This window comes from Grampus griseus (assembly GCF_964374135.1).
Source record: "Grampus griseus genome assembly, chromosome: 11".
NCBI classification, from domain to species: domain Eukaryota; kingdom Metazoa; phylum Chordata; class Mammalia; order Artiodactyla; family Delphinidae; genus Grampus; species Grampus griseus.
In genome coordinates, this window is record NC_139005.1 from 21,973,459 (window position 1) to 21,994,064 (window position 20,606).

The 20,606-nt window shown below is 37.6% G+C and overlaps 1 protein-coding gene across 1 annotated transcript in view; it reads left to right on the top strand.

The window, feature by feature from the left end:
• Positions 1 to 19,180, top strand: part of STK38L (serine/threonine kinase 38 like) — an 81,102-nt gene extending 61,922 nt beyond the window's left edge. The window contains exons 4-14 of the mRNA XM_082666981.1: positions 1,462 to 1,584; positions 1,844 to 1,927; positions 7,853 to 7,976; positions 9,506 to 9,660; positions 10,266 to 10,368; positions 10,548 to 10,609; positions 12,355 to 12,472; positions 12,905 to 13,028; positions 14,230 to 14,325; positions 16,299 to 16,390; positions 16,497 to 19,180. Coding sequence (XP_082523107.1) covers positions 1,462 to 1,584; positions 1,844 to 1,927; positions 7,853 to 7,976; positions 9,506 to 9,660; positions 10,266 to 10,368; positions 10,548 to 10,609; positions 12,355 to 12,472; positions 12,905 to 13,028; positions 14,230 to 14,325; positions 16,299 to 16,390; positions 16,497 to 16,624 — 1,209 coding nt within the window. The 3' untranslated portion in view covers positions 16,625 to 19,180. The remainder of the gene's footprint in view (positions 1 to 1,461; positions 1,585 to 1,843; positions 1,928 to 7,852; positions 7,977 to 9,505; positions 9,661 to 10,265; positions 10,369 to 10,547; positions 10,610 to 12,354; positions 12,473 to 12,904; positions 13,029 to 14,229; positions 14,326 to 16,298; positions 16,391 to 16,496) is intronic.
• Positions 19,181 to 20,606: the final 1,426 nt, after the last annotated feature.

The window sequence follows — 20,606 nt, forward strand, 5'->3', positions numbered from 1 at the left end:
CCTCTTAGATTAACTTTGTTAGAAGTATCAGAATTCTGTTGCATTAATGATACATACTTGCATATTTCTTTCTTTCTTTTTAAAAATAAATAAATTAATTTATTTTTGGTTGCGTTGGGTCTTCGTTGCTGTGCGCGGGCTTTCTCTAGTTGCGGCGAGCGAGAGCTACTCTTTGTTGCGGTGCGCAGGCTTCTCATTGCAGTGGCTTCTCTTGTTGCGGAACATGGGCTCTAGGCGCGCGGGCTTCAGTAGTTGTGGCACGTGGGCTCAGTAGTTGTGCCTCAGCGGGCTCTAGAGCTTAGGCTCAGTAGTTGTGGCGCACGGGCTTAGCTGCTCCGCGGCATGTGGGATCTTCCTGGACCAGGGCTCGAACCCGTCTTCCCTGCATTGTAAGGCGGATTCTTAACCACTGCGCCACCAGGGAAGCCCATGCTTGCATAATTCTAATTAATAGTTCACCTTACCCTTTTGGAAACAGATGTACACAGGGGTAGGAAGGGACTACTCAGTGGTTATACCTTGTACTGCATTTAGGAGCAATGTTTCTGAACAGTTTCAGTCATTTTGACTTATTTTCTCCTCAGACCTGAACCACTGAAAGCTTGATAGGGTTCAGTTGAAGATGAACCGGGGTTTAATTTTTTCCCTGATTTTGTTCGTTACCCATTCTATGTGACCTCTACTAGGAGAGGTAATTTGACATAATTCTATGTCAAAAAAAGAGAATTTTGTTTGGTGAGGGGAAAAATGAGGTTTAGAACAGTTAAATAAATGCCCATTCCAAGTGTAACCTTCAGGTATTTCATAATGTTTCTTATTAATAGTATTTTTTGTAATCTTTGGAGAATGAATTATGAAATTCTTGACTTGGATATTTTAAAGGATACTTTGTGTAATTATTTTTTTGTTGCAATTTCATATTTTCAAGAAGTTGTGTGACAAGTCTCAAGCACTTTATTAAAAATCTGCCCAAGAATAAATTCTACCATAAATAAATCTGTATGGAAATACTGCTGTTGTGTTATTTCGGTGTCAGAAGTCTCAGTAGTTGTGACAGAACAACCTTGGAACTTAGGGAATTGAAGCAAAGTAGATTTCTTGACAGTAAAAAATCAATATCAGAATACTATTAGCATTTCCTAAAGTTTAATTTTTGTTTTTGAATTACTTTAGCATAAAAATGAAAGAATATGTGAACTAGTTAAGAAGAAATATTTAATGGAGTCTGCCTCAAGAATAAAGATTTATCAATTGTTAAAAATTTTAAATTGTTTTTTTCAGATTATTTTATTTTTTCCACGCTTAATAAATATTCAACTTTGGTAAATAAGTTATAGCACCAGTATATAATATTTAGATACATTACCCTCATTATAATGTATCTCATCTTTTAATACTATAGGCTTCCTTTGAAATAATCTGATTTTAAAATCATCCTTTTAAACTGTCCTTTTTTAATAGAAAAAGTTACGCCGATCACAACATGCTCGCAAGGAAACAGAGTTCTTACGGCTCAAGCGGACCAGACTTGGCTTGGATGACTTTGAGTCTCTGAAAGTTATAGGAAGAGGAGCATTCGGAGAGGTGTGCTTCTTTTTTAAGTCACTGCTGTTGAACATGTGCATCTTAAGATAGTTCAGAATATGTATTAAAATAGCTCAATATGTATTAAAGTAGTGTAATATATTAAAATGTGTATTAAAATAGCTTAATTTTAATAGAATTTCTAAAACACCAGCAACAGCAAACTACAACACTGCTTTCTTTAAAGGAGCCTACCTTTCACTCCGAAACAAATAGTAGTGATTGTTTGACATTTGTGACATGAATTTTTACATTCTAGGTGCGGCTGGTCCAGAAGAAAGATACAGGCCATATCTATGCAATGAAGATATTGAGAAAAGCTGATATGCTTGAAAAAGAGCAGGTATGAGCTCTCTAACACACGTAGCCAAAGGAGTGTCCACTGACTAGGTGTTAGAGCAAGTGCTAAAACTGGGACTTTTAGAAAGAAACCTACACATCTTACTATATCATCTGTAGACTTTTGGTAGCCTGCTTTGTTGTTTCTCAATTCTTATAGTTCAGATTTCTTCCAAATTCATAATCTGATTTACATGTCTAACAAAATACCACAGACTGGATGGCTTAAACAACAGAAGTTTCTTTTCTCACAGTTCTGGAGGCTGGAAGTCCAAGAGCAAGCAGGGTTTGGTTCCTGGTGAGAGCGCTCTTCCTGGCTTGCAGACGGCCACCTTCTCACCAGGTCCCCACATAGCCTCTCCTTGGTGTGTGCACAGAGAGGGGAGAGTGACTCTCTGGGGTCTCTTCATACAAGAACACTAGCCCTGCCCCTTACGACCTCACTAACCTTCAGTACCTTCTTAGAGGCCCGTCTCCAAACCCAGTCACACTGGGAGTTAGCACATGACCGTAGGAATTTTCAGGAGGGACAAAAACATTCAGTCTGTAACAGAATACCTCCTTCTCTGAATTCAGTGAAAATAAAGGACAGTTCTCAGCTCTCTCAGTCCCTGTCACCTATCAAATAAGCAAACCAGTCTCTTGAGAATTTGCTGATTTTACATATTTCCCAAATCTGTAACCACTCCAATTTTGTACTCCTGGGCTCTCTCCACGTTTCCTGTGACTTGATGCAGTTTATGGGGCGGCCATAAATCTGAAAACATCAGTAGTATTATTTCATGCATTCACCTGTATCTCCAGTCTGGGTGAACTCTAAGTGAACATATATATGCTAGTGAAGGACTCAACAAGGGTACAGAGAGAGATGGTACCTCTCTGCACCTAATGCTTGATTTCAGTCTCTAGTCCCACCTACAGCTTACTTTGTTATTATAGCAGTATGATGTTGATTTTTATTTAAATATGGCCCACTTTAATTTTCACTGCACTGTTTCACTTTATTTCTATTCCATTTATTCAACAAGTATTTATTACGTGCCTATGATGTGTCAAATACTATTCTACATTCTGGGAGTACAGTGATTAACAGGAGAAGCCTGATTCTTGTTCACTGACAGTCGTGGGGAAAAAGGGCAGACAGCTATTTGAAATAGTCATTTCTGATGAGTAGTATGAAGATAGATTTTACAAAAGGATAAAGTGATGCAGATGACCTGGCTTTAGGAGGAAGAATGAGATGAGGGAAGGTTCTCTGAGAAGGGAATATTGATGAGAGACTGAATAATTAGAAAGTATGAGATCTAAGGATCTGGTAGAACAAAGATCCAGGGTGCAAATGCAGAGGCCCTGTGGCAAGCATAATCTTGGCCTGCTCAGAGATGGCAAGAAGCCACTGTGGCTGAATTCAGTGAGGGGAAGAGTGGTGGAGATGAAGGGGGAGAGGGAGGCAGGGACCAGATCACACAGCTTTGCAGGCCATGTGGGTCTTACTCCGAATGCAGTGGGAAGCCATGTTCTGCTTAAACAGAGAAGCGTCATGTCTGATGGATGTTTTACAAAGATGAATCAATCCCTTTGCTTGCTGGAAGGACAAACAAGAGTTGAAGCAGGGAGAACACTTGAGAGACTGTGTAGTGATTCCAGCCAGGATGTGACTGTGGCTTATACAACAGCAAAGAGGAAAAAAGTCAAACAGATTATGTTTCCGTGGAAGAGCCAGCAGGATTTTCTGTGACATACTCTGTGTTGGGGGGGGTGAGAGGAGAGGTAAGGGGAGTGAAAAGGGAGGGAGGAATCAAGGATAATACCTAGAGTTTTACTTGGGAATGGGATGCCTGATGCTGTCAGTTTCTAATGTAGGAAAGACTGAGGAAGGAACAGGTTTGGTGACACTGGGAATCAAGTGTTCTCTTTGTGGCATATTAAGTTTGAGCTCCCTGTTGGATATCCAAGTAGAGATAATTATGTTGACAGTTGGCTAGAATATGGGGAGAAGTTTGACTAGAAATATAGTCAATGAGAAGCCCGCACACTGCAACGAAGAGTAGCCCCCGCTCACCACAACTAGAGAAAGCCTGTGCGCAGCAAGGAAGACCCAACGCAGCCAAAAATAAATAAATAAATAAATAAATAAATTTAAAAAAAAGAAATATAATTTAGAAGTAATCAATAGATTGATAGTATTTAAAGTAATGGGACAGATGAAGTTGCCTAGGGAACAAATATAGCGAAGACAAGAGGGCCTTAGGGAACACTAGGCAGAGGAGAATCCAGGAAAGGAGACTAACAGGGGACATCTGCTCAGTTAAGGGAGACCCTAGGAGAACATGGTGTTACGGGAGCCAGCAGAAGGAAGCGTTCAAAGGAGAAGGTGAATGGTCACGTATGTTGAAGGCTGCTAAGAGAGGGGGCAAGAGGAAGACAGGCCACTGGGTGTCACTGTTGGAGATTCTGAATAACTTGGGAAGGACAGCTCCAGTGGATTGGAGTGCCTAAGTGGAATAGTGGGAAAGAAAATGGGAAGCAAGAAGTGGAGAACGTGAGTATAGATAAGTCTTTCACTTAAAGCGGAACAAAGAACAGTTTGGTAAAGAATGTTGGTTTCTTTGTTGTTATTGTTAAGGCACTGCTGATTGGAAGAATCCATTAGAGAGAGAAAAATTGAAGATGCAGGAGAGAGAAGGCAGATAATTACGGGAGTACACAGATGACAGAGAAGTTGATCTTCGATAGGAGCTGGGACATTACGACAGGGAAGAAAAGCAGAGAAAGTAGGAACAAACGCAGGGTGGTTGATCTGGCGTGCCAGGTTCCTCCTGAGTGCAAATAAGGGAGTCATCAGCAGGAGGAAAGGAGGGGTAGGTAGCTTGCTGGAGGTGTAAGCGGAGAGAAGTTGTGAAACAGTCACAACTATTGACTTGAAGTGTGGGAAAGCAGACTTGCAGTTGAATGTCCCTTGAGATTTTCAGTCGTGAACGTAAAGTGAAACCACTTGGTATCGTTGGGTGATTTTTCTCTGGTAATACTTAGTTGCTCTGGGGCAGGTACAGAATAGGCAGAAATTTGGGCCTAACTAGGGTTGGTATTTTGCCAGGCAAATACAACAGAGGGAGAGGAGGACAAGGGAGTTGAAGCTGTTTGCAAAAGAGTGGCTATAATGATGGAACCAAGGCCGGGTAGAGAAAGAAATGAGGTTCTGAGGAGAGTAACAGAGAAAAAGTGGTGTAGGGTCCATGGAATGGAGATTGAAGTACAAGAATAAGACACCTGGGAGGATAAAAGGTGGGGATCAGAAACAGAGTTCCTTAAAGTGGAGATTTTAGAGGGAGGGCAGTTATTGGTTATGAAAAGGACAAGAAGATTACCATGGGTGGCTGAGGTGCAGTGGAGGAAAAGATCACTGGAGGTGAAGGAGAATGCAGGAGCTGTGCAGATGGGGTATTTGGTGGTTCGTCCTTATGGATCTTGAAATTCACCCATGACTAGAAAGGATGGAAAGGAAGCTGGTGAGCCATGAGCTGAAGTCATGAATGACTGAGGGGGTTGACCAGGAGGAAAGATGACAGCTACGGCGCCTGACAGCATGCCCGCAGAGGAGCTGGGCATGAGGAAAGTATCAGTGGTTCAGAAGCAGCTAGGATGAGCAGGAAACCAAGAAACACGAGAGAGAAGGCAGGTCATTCCTGACAACTCACTCTGCAGGAAGACGGGACTCTCCATGGACAGCCTGATTTCAGTTAGGATGAGAAGGTGACAGGAACAGAGATGAGGTGACAGGAGTTCTGTTGAACACAGGCTGATTCCGGGGGAAGCGGTTCGGAAGACAAGGAAGGTCGAGATACTGAGCTGTGTTAGAGAATTGCAGACAATGATGGGAATAAGTGTCTGTGTCAAGATGTTGATCCTCAGAGATGAGGACATAAACAGGAATCTTCTAACTAAGCCATATGGGATTAGTCCTGGGTTGGGTTTTAGAGGAAGAACAAAAGGCAGCAGTTAGTTCCAGCTGTAGTCTTTAGTTACTGGCCACGTGTGGCTACTGGGCACTTCAGTGTAGCTAGTCTGAATTCAGATGTGCTTGAATGGAAAATGCTCAGCAAATTTTGAAGATTTGGTGCAAAAAAAAAAAAAAGAGTGTAAAATATCTCAATTTTTATATTGATTATATACTGAAATTACAACATTTTAGATATATGGGTGTTACAGAAACTATATTGTTAAAAATAATTTCACCCATTTCTTTTTACTTTTTGTGTGGCTACTAGAAAACTTAAAATGATGTACGTGGCTTACATTTATTTCTATTGGACAGCCCTGGTCTAGAATATTTTGCAGGAGGATCTCGCTGGAGTCCAACATCAAGTCTGTTTCGCACTTTGGGGTTGTTTTTTCCCCTATATAAATTAATCTGCTTTTGTCACCATTGAATTTCATTTTAGAAAACCTTTTCCCCACTCAATTCTAATATGTCATTATTTTAAGTTTTTATCACATTTACTTGAATGCTAACCACTCTGCAAAATTAAGTAGCAACTTTTCTCCCCACTATTGTGGTACTGGATTACTGTGCATGATACTTCCTATACTTTAGAAACATAGGCTCATTTTTGAAAACATATCCTGTAATCTGGCTTTAAGATACTTAAAAATAATCAAGCCAAGTTTATCCTGACAACCACAGAGGCAACATCAAAAGTTTGTTTTTCCTTTACCGTCTTAAAATGCTTTGTAAAGGGCAATAGGTAAGAATTTTGGTATCATTTTTCACTTTATGAAATAGGTCCAGAGAGATTTTAAGGTTTTTGATGCCAGAAAACAAATTTTTAGATTTTTTTTTTTTTTTTTTTTTTTTTTTTTGCGGTACGCGGGCCTCTCACTGCTGTGGCCTCTCCTGTTGCGGAGCACAGGCTCCGGACGCGCAGGCTCAGCGGCCATGGCTCACGGGCCCAGCCGCTCCGCGGCATGTGGGATCTTCCCGGACCGGGGCAGGAACCCGTGTCCCCTGCATTGGCAGGCGGACTCTCAACCCCTGCGCCACCAGGGAAGCCCAAGTTTTTAGTTTTTAACGTTTATTCTTGTGCTTTGATTTTGATCTCAGAGCATTTACTGTATCAGATCATAATACAATAATCCCAGATAATTTAAGCAGATCATGTTTTGTTGTCATGAAAAGGTTTACAAAATCTGTGTTCTTGTGTGCTTTAGGTCAGAGTTCATAATGATGCACAATGAAAATAGCAAACGCATAAAGTCAAATCCTATCATTAATCTTTGAAGAAAGAATGTATAACGATATCAGTGGAAAAGCATCTGAAAGTTGATTATACCAACCCCACAAATCACTCAGTTTATAAAATTTTTCAGTCTATTGTTCATGTAATAGTAGCTCTAGTAATTATGTGTCTGACAAAAGTAAGTAGCAAAATCCCAAAAAGTTATATAATGATTTGCTGTAGATGTTTATAAATATTATAAAAGTTCATTGTAACAAAATGATATAAGATTATTATAAATGTTTCTCCTTCTTAGAAAAACAACCTAATGGTTAAAGACCAAGTCAGTCCCTTTTTTGGACTAGTAAGAGTTAAAAATAGTTTGCTAAGGACCCAGACTTTGTCATACCCATCTATAGGGCATTGCTTACTACTTTTAACTTTTAAAAGTCAGACCCTAAATTTACATGACAAAGCCAAGATCCTTGGCTAGGTGGAGATTCTGGTTAGAAAAATTTTAGACTAATCATTTTTCTACTTCAAAGGCCTCAGCTTCCCCTTGTGATCCCACCTTTTCAGGCCTAATGATATCAGCTAAAATAAACTATTTCCTGAGCTTCTCCAAATTTACTGAGAATATGATAATTGTTAAGAAGTAAGCTTGGAAAATATGTAATGTGTTACAATTATTTTTTCAAAATACATTCTTCCAGGTGGCCCATATCCGAGCAGAAAGAGATATTTTAGTAGAAGCAGATGGTGCCTGGGTGGTGAAGATGTTTTACAGTTTTCAAGATAAGAGGAACCTTTATCTAATCATGGAATTTCTCCCTGGAGGTAAAAGCAAACAATAGCAATGACAGACTGACACAAGCACATTGTTATATGTAATTATAGTTTTTTTACTAGATTTACTTTTATATCCCTAGCTCTGAGGTTTTACACAGTCAGTCATGATTTTCTAATAGTTCCTCCCACAATAATGCTAATTTGGACCACAAATCAGATTATTTTGAAGAAACGATAAAGTTGGCACATTTTAAATATTATCATTCTGTGTTTACTGTATATACTTATTTAGATCTTTACAAGTCTGGAGTTAAGAACAAGTCACTAAAGAAGAAGACAGACAACCCAGTGGGCAAATGGTAGGCAGTGTACACAAGAAAACTCTGGTTAGTCCACAAATAGATAGGAAAATGTTCAACTTCACCCATATTCAGGGAAATGCAAATTAAAACAAGAATGAGATTCCATTTCACACTCATCTGATTAGTAAAAACACCAAAAGTCTGATGGGGCTGTGGGAAATGGGCCTCTCATCTGTGCGAAGGAATCTCTAACCCTTCCAGAGAGCAGTTCAGAGATACCAGCAAAGCTGAAAATGCACGTGCGCAAGAGGCCTGTAAGAGGATGCTCATTGCAGCAGTGTCATAATAGTGAAAAGCTAGACACAAGATTAATGTCCATCAGTAGAAGAATCGATAAATAAAATGTGGCATAATTGTGTGATGAAATGTTTTACAGTAGTGAAAAGTCAGGAGCTCTATTTCAACAGTAGGATCTCAGAAACAAAGTAGAATAATAAGGCAAGCTGTGGAATTATGTACAGTTGATATTACTTATGTAATTTTTAAAAACATACAAAAGACGGTAAATTCATAGATTAATATATATGTATATGAAAACATACTTCAAAAATAAGCTGGAAGAATGCACACCAAACCAAATCCATGATAATGGCTACTCAGCAAAAAGGGAAAGGGGAATAGAATGGGAATGGAGGACAAAGAGCCTGCATGGTATTTTTTTTTTTTTTAAGACATGAAGCATCATGAAAAAATATCAACAACTGTCAATTCTGAGTTGTAAATTCACCAGTGTTTATTCTTTGCCCCTTGTAAAAGAGCAAGATTTCTTGAAAACAAAAAAATGTCTAGAAATGACCCTTTTGGTGGGATGATGACCTATTTTTGTTGGCCCAGAGAGTACTGAGTGTTTTTGAAACCTGAATTTGAAAGAATATATCCCATTTCCAGGTGTGCTTACACTGATTCATTCTCACATTTTGGCATATTTTCCTCAGCCACTTATTCTGGATGTTGAGTGGTAGATATTACTTCTTTATCACCTCTGCCCTGATTTGATTTCACATACTTTCTACCTTGAAACCATTAAATGTCATGAAACTTTTCCTTATGCAGTGACACTTTTTTTATTGGGCCCTAGAGATGGTAGGAGGTACACTGGGTAGATCATAAAGTGCAAAAATCAGGCATATGTTGTATATTACAAAGAAATCTTTTATAAGGCATTCCCCTTTTTGAGGCATTTCTAACACATGGTACTTATTCTCATTTAATTAGGTGACATGATGACATTGCTAATGAAGAAAGATACTTTGACGGAAGAGGAAACACAGTTCTACATTTCAGAGACTGTTCTGGCAATAGATGCGATCCACCAGTTGGGTTTCATCCATCGGGACATTAAACCAGACAACCTCTTATTGGATGCCAAGGCATGTGAATAAAGTGAATTATTAGGTTGCTGATTATTTTATGAAGTAATAGAGGTGATTTTGTGATTGGAAATGGGCAACTGCAATTTATATTATTGCTAACCTACATTATTTCATAGACTGATACGGTAGGAGAGAGCTGTGAAGTGAAATGACATCAAGGGAAAACTGGCTGTCTTTTTATCATCTTCCATTTTCTACTCCTTAAAATAATCATCATCAAATATTGATAATTTTACGTTTCACCTGTATGAATTCTAAGCTAAGAATTTTTATGATTGCCTTTAGAAGAGTTTGTGGGGTTTTTTGGGTTTTTTTTTTTGCGGTACGGGGGCCTCTCACTGTTGTGGCCTCTCCCCTTGCGGAGCACAGGCTCCGGACGCGCAGGCTCAGCGACCATGGCTCACAGGCCCAGCCCCTCCGTGGCATGTGGGATCTTCCCGGACCGGGGCACGAACCCGCGCCCCCTGCATCGGCAGGCGGACTCTCAACCACTGCGCCACCAGGGAAGCCCATTTAGAAGAGTTTTTAATGAGGCTTTTGTCTCTAAGTTAATAAAACCTATTGATTTTACTAGGTTTTGTCTTTCTTCTTTTTTTCCTTAGGGTCACGTAAAATTATCTGATTTTGGTTTGTGCACGGGATTAAAGAAGGCTCATAGGACTGAATTCTACAGAAATCTTACACACAACCCACCAAGTGACTTCTGTAAGTTTGATTTTTGGGGGTTAAAGTAGTACAGCTGGTTAATGCAGGACTGTTGAGAACTGAAGCTTCTCTCCTTCTCCTCACCCCTTAAACCAACGTATTTTCAATGGATATGTGTGAATTTGTTTTCTGGTAAGAGCTTTTCCCTCGTAATTACAATTCTGTCTTGTTGAAATTAGCATTCCAGAACATGAACTCAAAGAGGAAAGCAGAAACATGGAAGAAGAACAGGAGACAACTGGTGAGTTGAAGGCAGAAGTTTGTGCCCTGGTCCTAAACTCTCACTTGGTATTTGCTTGGTAATTTGGAGCTTCACAATGATTAGTTCTTACTTCATAGCAATGATAGAGCTTGTTCCAGGATCATAGCGTTTTCCTAGTTTCTCGGTAACATTTCCCTGCCTGTAAAGGAAAATGCTGATTTTTACTTTATGATTTCACTTCAGAATATTTTACCAAGCATATCTATAGTTAGTTAATCTGTCTATTTACGAGTGCATTCTCTATAAAACTCACCGAGATGAGTGTAAATTGTAGTAAATGCCGTATGATTTTCATGCTTCCATTTTCCCTACCTGTCCTGATGCAACAAATGTCAATCAGCATAAGTAAGGTTATTGTGTGCTTCTAAGAACTTCATAGAGAAAGTAAACAGAAAGTTAGGCATGTTAACAGTGTTACAATAAAATAGATAAAATAAAATTGGAAAGCAGACTTTACTGCAGATAAACTTAATGACTGCTTTAATGTGGAACGACACTGTCTATTTTTAACCCCACACGATTCCTCCTCCATTACTCAGCAAATATTAGAATCATTTGCCCCTTTTCCTCTTTCCCTTTATCCTCTTAACTAGGTCCATGAACATTGTCAAGGTTAGGAATGTGCCTTTTGACTTTAATTTCCTAACTTCTTGTACAACAGCCTGGTACATATCGACACTCTAAATATTTGTTAAATTCAACCAAGTGATGAAGAGAAACTCATTCAGCAGTCCCTCAGGAAGGTAAATAGACTGAAAGGCAAGAGTCTGATACCCTCTCAAAACAAATAAAATGACCTTTGCATTATTGAGCTCATTCTCTCATTAGCCCAAGTAAACTTTTTGTGCTTGTAAAACATTTTGGTGTTTTTATAAGTTTTTTAAAATGTTTTGAGCTATGCATTAATGACAGAATCTTCCTTCTACTTTTAAATGTGTCACTTTTAGATCAGATTTTACAATTGAGAAAAGAATTGTAGTATTTCCTACTTTTAAAGGGAAAAATGAATACTGCCTAAGGCTATGGTGGGAATTCTGTACCCCCTGATTACAGAATATTCACACTGATTACTCATGTGCAGGTTTTATTATTCTTGTGACCATCGTGACTTACATCAGTGTTTCCCAGTGAAGAAACAGAGGGGACTCTTGGTATTTGGGGCAGGAAATTCTTTTAGAACCTGTATCCCCTGCCCACTCTATGCCAATCATAAACTGCATTGCTTTCTGATGGATAAGCAGTGCCCTGGAAATGAGTTTATAATGAAAATACGTGACGTTTTTATAGTAGGCTGTAGTTTACAAACACATTCCTTCGCTTGTTTCATCCTCATATCCACTCTGTTAGGGCAGGTATTACTACAATTTTATGTGAGCAGAAGCTGAGGCTCAGAAAGGTTGAATAACTTGCCTGAGAGCACATTACTAGTGAGTGGGGAAGGCAGGCTCACTGGGCACAAGCTTTTTATTCTTTTTGGAATGGATTTAGCGCTAAATACATAAATAACGTTGTTGAGCTCTTTGGGGGACAGAAATCATGTCTTAAATAACAAATTATCTGACTCAGTGCCTATCACCAAGCCTTATACATGATAAACACGCAAAACAAGTATTAAATGAAAAATTAACTTCTGTATATATTGTTTTTTCCAGTAGTGAGCCATACTTGGATCTTTAAAAAAATATATATTGAGAACACTGATTTGACAAGCTGTTCCTTTGCAGGCATATTCCACAGTGGGGACACCAGATTACATTGCTCCAGAAGTGTTCATGCAGACGGGGTACAACAAATTGTGTGACTGGTGGTCTTTAGGAGTAATTATGTATGAAATGCTAATAGGTATGTTTTATCATTCATTTATGTACATACCATATAAATTTCCTTGAGTGCCACTGATGAACATATTGTAGATATTATGGGCTGAAACATCTGAACTCTTTTAACTGATTTCTGACATCCACCAATGTTAAATACACACTGATAAGTATCAGTGAGCTCTCCAGGGATCCTCTGTCAGGAAGGGGGCATTTAACTGGAACTCCCGTGTATCAAAATTGTGTCTGCATGGCCTTTTAGGTAAAAGAGGGGCAATGCTTTAAATCCTTTACTTTATTGACTTTATTAGCAATTTTATTATAAATGGCTGAATGGTGGTATTTTTTATCGTTAAGCAGAGCACCCAGGGCTATTTTGTTTTTTGTGACACACATATAATAGGTGTAGCATATTTGATCACAAAAGCTCATGAAACTTGTTTTCTCTGATACGTAGGATATCCACCTTTCTGCTCTGAAACACCTCAAGAAACATATAGGAAAGTGATGAACTGGAAAGAAACTCTGGTATTTCCTCCAGAGGTGCCTATATCTGAAAAAGCCAAGGACTTAATTCTTAGGTTAGTAGTTAAATCCCTAGAAGAGTTTGTGGTATCTTAAAACTTCACAGGGACCTAAAAGACTAAATTGCCTGTTTCAGCGTTGTGGGAGGAAAAAGACTATCACTGATCTATACAGTCAAAGGCATCAGTAAAGAAAAGGTGTTTTTTAAAAATGAAGACTCTTAAAAGGAATTATGCAGGAAGAAAAGTCAGAGTTAAGAAGAGGGAAGAGGCCTTGTATTATTTCAAAGGTCACTCCTGTTAAAATACAATGACCTGGGCTTCCCTGGTGGCGCAGTGGTTGAGAGTCCGCCTGCCGATGCAGGGGACACGGGTTCGTGCCCCGGTCTGGGAAGATCCCACATGCCGCGGAGCGGCTGGGCCCGTGAGCCATGGCTGCTGGGCCTGCACGTCTGGAGCCTGTGCTCCGCAACGGGAGAGGCCACAACAGTGAGAGGCCCGCGTACCGCAAAAAAAAAAAAAAATACAATGACCATATCCCTATTCCCTAAAGAGAAAGGGAAAATAAATTCTTAGTAGCAGTTCATATCACAAAAGTCTCTATATGAAACCTTTTCTAAGCACAAGATTCCATTCTGTTTCTCAACTAAGATGAAGTGTTTAGGCTCTGTTGTAAACGGCTGGAAGGAATATAAATTGGGCAACCCATGGGAACAGCCAGTTGGCAGCATATTGTACAAAATCTTCAACTGTCTATGACCTTTGAGCCAGCAATGCTACTTCTAGGAATTTCGCATATGCAGATAATCAGATGTGTGTAAAGATTTAGGTACAGTATGTTATCTTGATATTGTTTTTAGTAATGAAAAATTGAAAACCTTCTAAATGTTCAACAATAGTGAACTGGCTAAATAAATTGTAGTGTTTCCATGTGTAAATTTTAGAAAATGAAGTTATAGAAAAATATTTAATGACTTTGAGAAAAGTTCTAAGTGAAAAAAATAGTCCTAAAATGGTAACTACTTATTAACACAGTATTTTAAAAATTATATTAAAAGACTAGAAGGAAATGGCTTCAGTGTTTATAGTAGTTATGTCTGAGTAGTGCAATTATAGATGATTTCTATTTTTTTCCCACATCTCCCACAATAGAGTTAACTTCAGTAAACAGAAAAAAAGATGAAATGTTTGAAATCATGCAAATAGACTACTTTAGATGTAATCTGCATATGATAATTTCTCTGTCTCCGTTTTCCAGGTTTTGTATTGATTCTGAAAATAGAATTGGGAATAGTGGAGTAGAAGAAATAAAAAGTCATCCTTTTTTTGAAGGTGTAGATTGGGGGCACATCAGGTATGTTTATAGGCTTTGAGTGGGAGAGGTCTGAGTAAAAACTTTTCTACTAGATTTGGTGATTAATTTTTCTTTGATTCTGCTAGATTAAATACAAGAAGTAGCACTGTGATAAATCAGTGTTCTCTGGATTATATAAATGAGTGAGACTATAGTGGCTATAGCTAAATGACTCATTTTATCTAATGTCCACTTTAAGGAAAAAGCACATATTGTGCCCCTGTTTAGATTTTGATATTCAGAGTTACATGACGGAGACTGTTCACACAACAAAGATATAATTACATTTGACTCTATAACCCCTAATTTTTGTCCTCTAATTAATATTCCATACTGTGTCTCCTTCATTAATTTGTAAGAATATACAGTCCCTCTTTTGAACATTGTGGGGAAAGTTAAATAATGCAAGTAACTTTTAAGAATTTGCTTACAGTTGTTTGTTGTGAGCATTGGCGTTTATTCAGTCTGTGGCCAAACCACCTTCAGTGGCTCTGGTCTGTTCCTCAGACAGCAACAGTTTAGAAACAAGTCTGATCGTGCCGTTTTCTTCCTTCTCTTTGCACTTAGAATAAAACTAAGGATCCTTAACTGCTTTTCAGGATCATAGGATGTGGCTCTTGCTTCATCTGTACAAGCTGCATCTTGTATGGTCTTTCCTACTTCTCCCACCCCAGGGTTTTGTCATTTGCTCTTCATTCTGACGAAAATGCTCTTCACCTCCCTGCCCCTGCCCTTGCCCTGCCTAGCCAGCCCCTTTTCACCTTCAAGACAGTCTATGTGTCCCTTCACTGGAGATCTTCACTGGAGCTTCTATGATATGCTAGGCACTCTACCTGATTATAGCCAATTTGGGGGGATCATTTATTGTATGTCCAGCACTGTTCTAAGTGCTTTAGATGCATTTCTCATCTTATCCTCATAATAAACCTGTCACAGAGAATTAATTTGCCTGCAGTGCCTCAGCTAGTGAATGATCTAGCTAGAACTGCTAACTAGAACTAGACCCAGGCAGTTTGATTCTAGAGTCCTGACTCTTCCCTGCTACACTGTATTATACTGTCTATACAACACCTCATTGAGCAGAACTATGATTCCCCCCCGTTACAGTTGGAAGGATGCTTAGAGACTACCAGTCCAGTCTCCTGGTTTTATATTAGGGAACAGTCGCAGTACCTAAGGTCATCCTGCTAAGTAATGACAAGAGATTAGATCTCAGGGCACCAGGGTCTATGCTTCTTTACACTAAACTAATGTAAATTTATTACGTTAGTACATTAAGCATAAATAGGTTAGAATAATTCTGGGGAAAATATATACATGCTCTTACAGAATTCTGTAAACTTATCACCTAATAGATCCAATAAGTAGTTGTTAAAAAAACAGAAGCAATAAAAATTGATAAATTCTTTTAACTATTTTTAGCATGATAAGAAGGTATTTTCATGACTTAGTATTTTTTTAACCTAATGTCCCTGATCCCCTTAACATTTATATGACCGAGAAGTGTTTGGATTCAGATTTCATCACAAATGTGTAGTCCCTTCACTCTGAGCCCCTTATTTTCCTAAATGACTTGATTTACGGATCCTCTACTAGAAGAATTCTATTCCTGAATTAATTAGGTAGGATCCAGTCCCCACAATATCTAAGGTACTTTATATAATGACAAAGTTCTTTAAATAAAATCTTTTCTGCTTTCCCTTTCATTAACTCTTATTTTTCCTCTTTAAAAAGACAGCATGAGAAAGTCTTGGTACAAAGAAATAAAAATTCCAAGTAAATGATAATATTTTAATAAAAAAAGTATACTCATCTATGAAATCCACTTAACTACAGGTATTTTCAAATCCATAATAAATTTCCTTGGCTCTTCTAATATCTATAGAACAGCATGCAGAATTTGCAGGCAGGATTATGTTTTGGAAAACTGAGTTCAAGAAAACTTACCATGGTTACTCAATACCTTTTTATAGGGAAAGGCCAGCAGCGATCCCTATAGAAATCAAAAGCATTGATGATACATCAAATTTTGATGACTTTCCTGAATCTGATATTTTACAACCAGGTAGGACAATCTACAACACAATTAACACTATTAAAAGTCTCTGAAGATGATGACATTTTCATTAATGAAATCCCTTTGCTCTTCGTTAACTTTTCTATCTTCCTAGTGCCAAACACCACAGAACCGGACTACAAATCCAAAGACTGGGTTTTTCTCAATTATACCTATAAAAGGTTTGAAGGGTTGACTCAGCGTGGCTCTATCCCCACCTACATGAAAGCTGGGAAATTATGAATGAAGATCACATTCGCTCACAACCCAGAGAACTCAGGTAGCTGCATCACCAGGCTTGCTTGGCGTAGATAACAGTACACTGAAATACTCCCGAAGATGGTGGTGCTTCTGACTACAAGAGGAAATTCTACAGGATTAGGATTTCTAAGACTACTACAGGAATTGGTTGGCAGTGCCAGCTGGCTTTTTTTTTTTTTTAATATTTTATTATTTTTGTTAACTTTATTATATGAAGGTACTGGAATAAAAGAAATGTACATCCCTTTCTAACTGCACTGCCTACATGCGTATTAAGGTCCATTCTGCCTGTGTGTGCTGTGGCTTTGTACTGTAACACCTCTAATCAATTCAGGAGCAACATATGTCATTTAAAGCAACATAGGCTAACCTGTAGGTAACACTGCAGTATTGCTGTTTTACTGCAAACCTTATGGGTCTAGATAATCAATAAAAGCCATTAGAACACTTGCCCTATTGGTTTGGACATGTACAGAATATATATGAAGACAAATTCCGTAATGGTTTTAAGACATTTTAAAAAGGAAATACACTGGTTATTTAAAAAATAAGAATTTATCATCATGTTATTGCACAAACTCCACAGTAGGGAGTGACAGGTTTATAATAAGGAGGAAGTTTTAACACCTTCACTCAAGCACTCCACTAATATATTTACTTTGCATTCAGAAATACTGATGACCTTTATATACGTAGTCTGTATACTCATAGGGAGATGTACTGTATTATATAAAATGTAAAGTTGCTTTTCTTGTGACAAGAGGACTTCTTTTTTAACAAGAGGACATGGCATTATTTTAATTTGATTATGGTGAGTTGAATTTAAGAAATGACCATGAGGGCTGCTTGTAGAGAACTAGTGTATTTTTATTAAACTATTTTTTTAAACGTCAGACTTCTGATCATGTAAATGGACTTGTAGAGAACAAAGAGCTATTTACTTTGGTTTTCTAGAAAGTTGTTACATATCATGGCTGGTTAACTTTTCTTTCTTTTGATGAAAATTTTTCCTTTGATAGTACTTGTATTATTGTGCCATTATTTTCTTATACTCCAAATGTACCAAAGATCCTGAACAGAGTGGATGTTCACAACTGAGGAGAATTCTGCTGTCCTGTGGGAATGCTGTCTTCAGATCTTTGATAGAGGCCAGCTCATTCAAGGGCAATATTGTTCATGTTTAGCTACATCACTGTGGCTAATGTAAATGGAATTAAGGAAGTAAATGAAGGCCGGTGGGTTGTGATTAGAGAATAGGCGTGATGATGTCAGCAGCAAATTCTTTGGGTATTTCCCTAAGAATGGAATAGTCTTTTCTAGCTCAACATTTTAATTTTAAAATGACTCTCTGAGGTTTTGGTTTCATCAGTAGTAGTGGAGAAGTAATACTTTATCAAAGAATGGCCTAATGTTTGTCTTAACTGTTAACTGGTGGAATTTTTTTAGATACAACAGTTATCACTATTACAAATGATCTGTGATCAGAATCTAAAATGATAATTTATTTGTACGGATGTTCTTCTTAGTGGGGAAGAATTGCATAGGATCATTATGCAAATCTACAAAAGATTTTATAAATGTCGCTGCTTGCTGGGGAACTCCACAGTGTTTTAATAAGGTCATTCTAGGTTTTTTTCCTGCCCTGTTCTCCCCTTCCCTTCCTCCCCACTCCTTCCCTTCCCTCCCTTTCCTTCCTTTCCCTTTCCCTCACCCCACTCTTTCCTAGTATTTGTTTGATACTTGTTATGTGTTCATCTAATAGTTCATCTCCATTTTTCTTATTTGGATCATCTCTCATCTAGGAGAGAGAACTATTAAAATCCTGGGGTTATCTCAATTTGACTAACTCTGGTTTTTCTAATTATAACTGCCTCTAATTGTAAAAAATCTTTAACTTATGTTTAGTTTTATGAGATTTTTCTCAAACACCCCCCCCCCATTTTAAAAAAGGATGTTTTGCTAGTGTGATAGTGAATGGGTAAGATATGGGGAAATTGCAACATTCTCTGGCTCTAATATGGTAACTCTTCTAGTATAAAAAAATTCATTAATTCAAGTTGGAGAGAGAGATTGATATAAAGGAGCTGAGTTTACCTTTTAATTGAATAAGAATAGAGCATTTTAGTTTCCATCTCCTTCATTCTTAATAATAGGAAGAACTTGGGAACAGTTATGGTTTCTTGGCAGTGGAAGGGCAGTTAGGGAAAATTTACTTTGTTTAGAGTCTCATTTTTCCCTGGAGTTAATAGAGTGATTCATAATCTTTGGGGTTTCCTCCTCATCAAAAGCATTTCTTAAGTGCCTATCTAGAAGCAATTGAAGACTGTATCTGCCCTTTGGAAGCTAAGAATTTGATTCATGATGCAAATTAGCTAGATGATTTGCGAAGTACCCTTGAGATTGAATTTTCTCTATTATATACTTCCCATATTTCAGGTGAACCATTTAATTTAAATGACAAAACCCTATCTAATCAACTGAGCATAATGACATTTTCTTTAAATTAGACTCTATTTTGAATTAAAGAGTTTTGTTATAAACTGTGTGTTCTTGGTTTTTCTAAGTATATAGAAAGCTTGTATAATTCAGATTTATTGATTTCCTGATTTAATGTAGACTTTGACTTTTTTTATTAAAAAAACCTTTATATTAAAGCAAGTTATGTTATTTTTCTTTTATGCTTTTCTTATTAACATAGCTTTAAATCTTTAAATTTATTGAAGCATAGTACAATCTGAGAATAGGGAATTTCTTATAAGTCAACCTCTTCTGAATGGAATATATATATGATTTAATAAGCTATTAGTTGAATGGAAAATAAGTGTGGAATATTCAAAACTTTCTTTGGTTGCTAAGGCTCAAGATAGGATTTCATTTATTTCTATAATAACATACTTTTTCTGTTTTTTTAAACGCCTGTTATCTTTGTATAAATCTGTATATCTCAAAACATTTTTAAGTACATTTATTTTTGGTGCTTTATTGTAGAAAACCTTTAGACAATCAACCCATCAGTATCTACTGGTAGGAGAAACAGCTATCCATCTATCAATGATCTACAAATAAACGAATTGAGCTTTTAATCAGTAGAGAGGTCCCTGCCCACCAAACACACTCTCTCTTTGAATTGCTAAGACTGAGAACATTCAAAATAACCGTTTTGGTACAACCATGATTATTTCCTCTCGTCTTTATTTAAATTTTATTTTCTCTATAGAAGTGCACTTATTTCTGGAAACTTTTAATGAAACAAACACTTGGAACAAATATAAGTACAAGACACTTAGGACTACTAGAGATATTTTAGATTTTTGTGAAAAAAAATGAGGGAGATAATGCTGTTTTAAAAAGGTCTGAAATAATAAAAATAGATCTTAGTTATTTTTTTTAAAGCAATATAAATTATTCAGTTGTCTGGAAAAATAATCACCGGGCTATCGAGTTCTGTCTTCAGTTACCGAGTTTCAAAGAAATGTTTTGGTGGCATGAGGCCTTTTTCCTTGAAGGTAAGAAAAGAATAAAAACTATGTTTATAATATTTCTGCTGGTGAGGTTTTTTGGTTATATTTTCAAGTTTTGAGATAGGTGTTATCCAAAACTCAAGAAAGACTATTTTGTAAGTGTATCCAACTTTTATACTTAAAGAATTACATCAAGAACAAAATAAATATTTTAAGTTTCAATTGTGTTTAAACAATTAAGATAGTTGTACAGGTTTATATACAGCTACCCCACCCACTAGGCCAAAACCAATTGGCAGGCAGAAGTGAAATCTAAAATGCCTCAAAATTAAATTGAAAATGCCTCAAAATAGTATGGAAACGAGTGATGTAAGTGCCCCAGGTACCCAGGTACCACCACATCTGTCCCATGGGAGACACTGATCATCGATCATGATACTCTTTCTGCTGAGCTCAGAGGGAGCCAATCAGAATCCTGTTCATCCTAGTTGTGCTCCCAACTG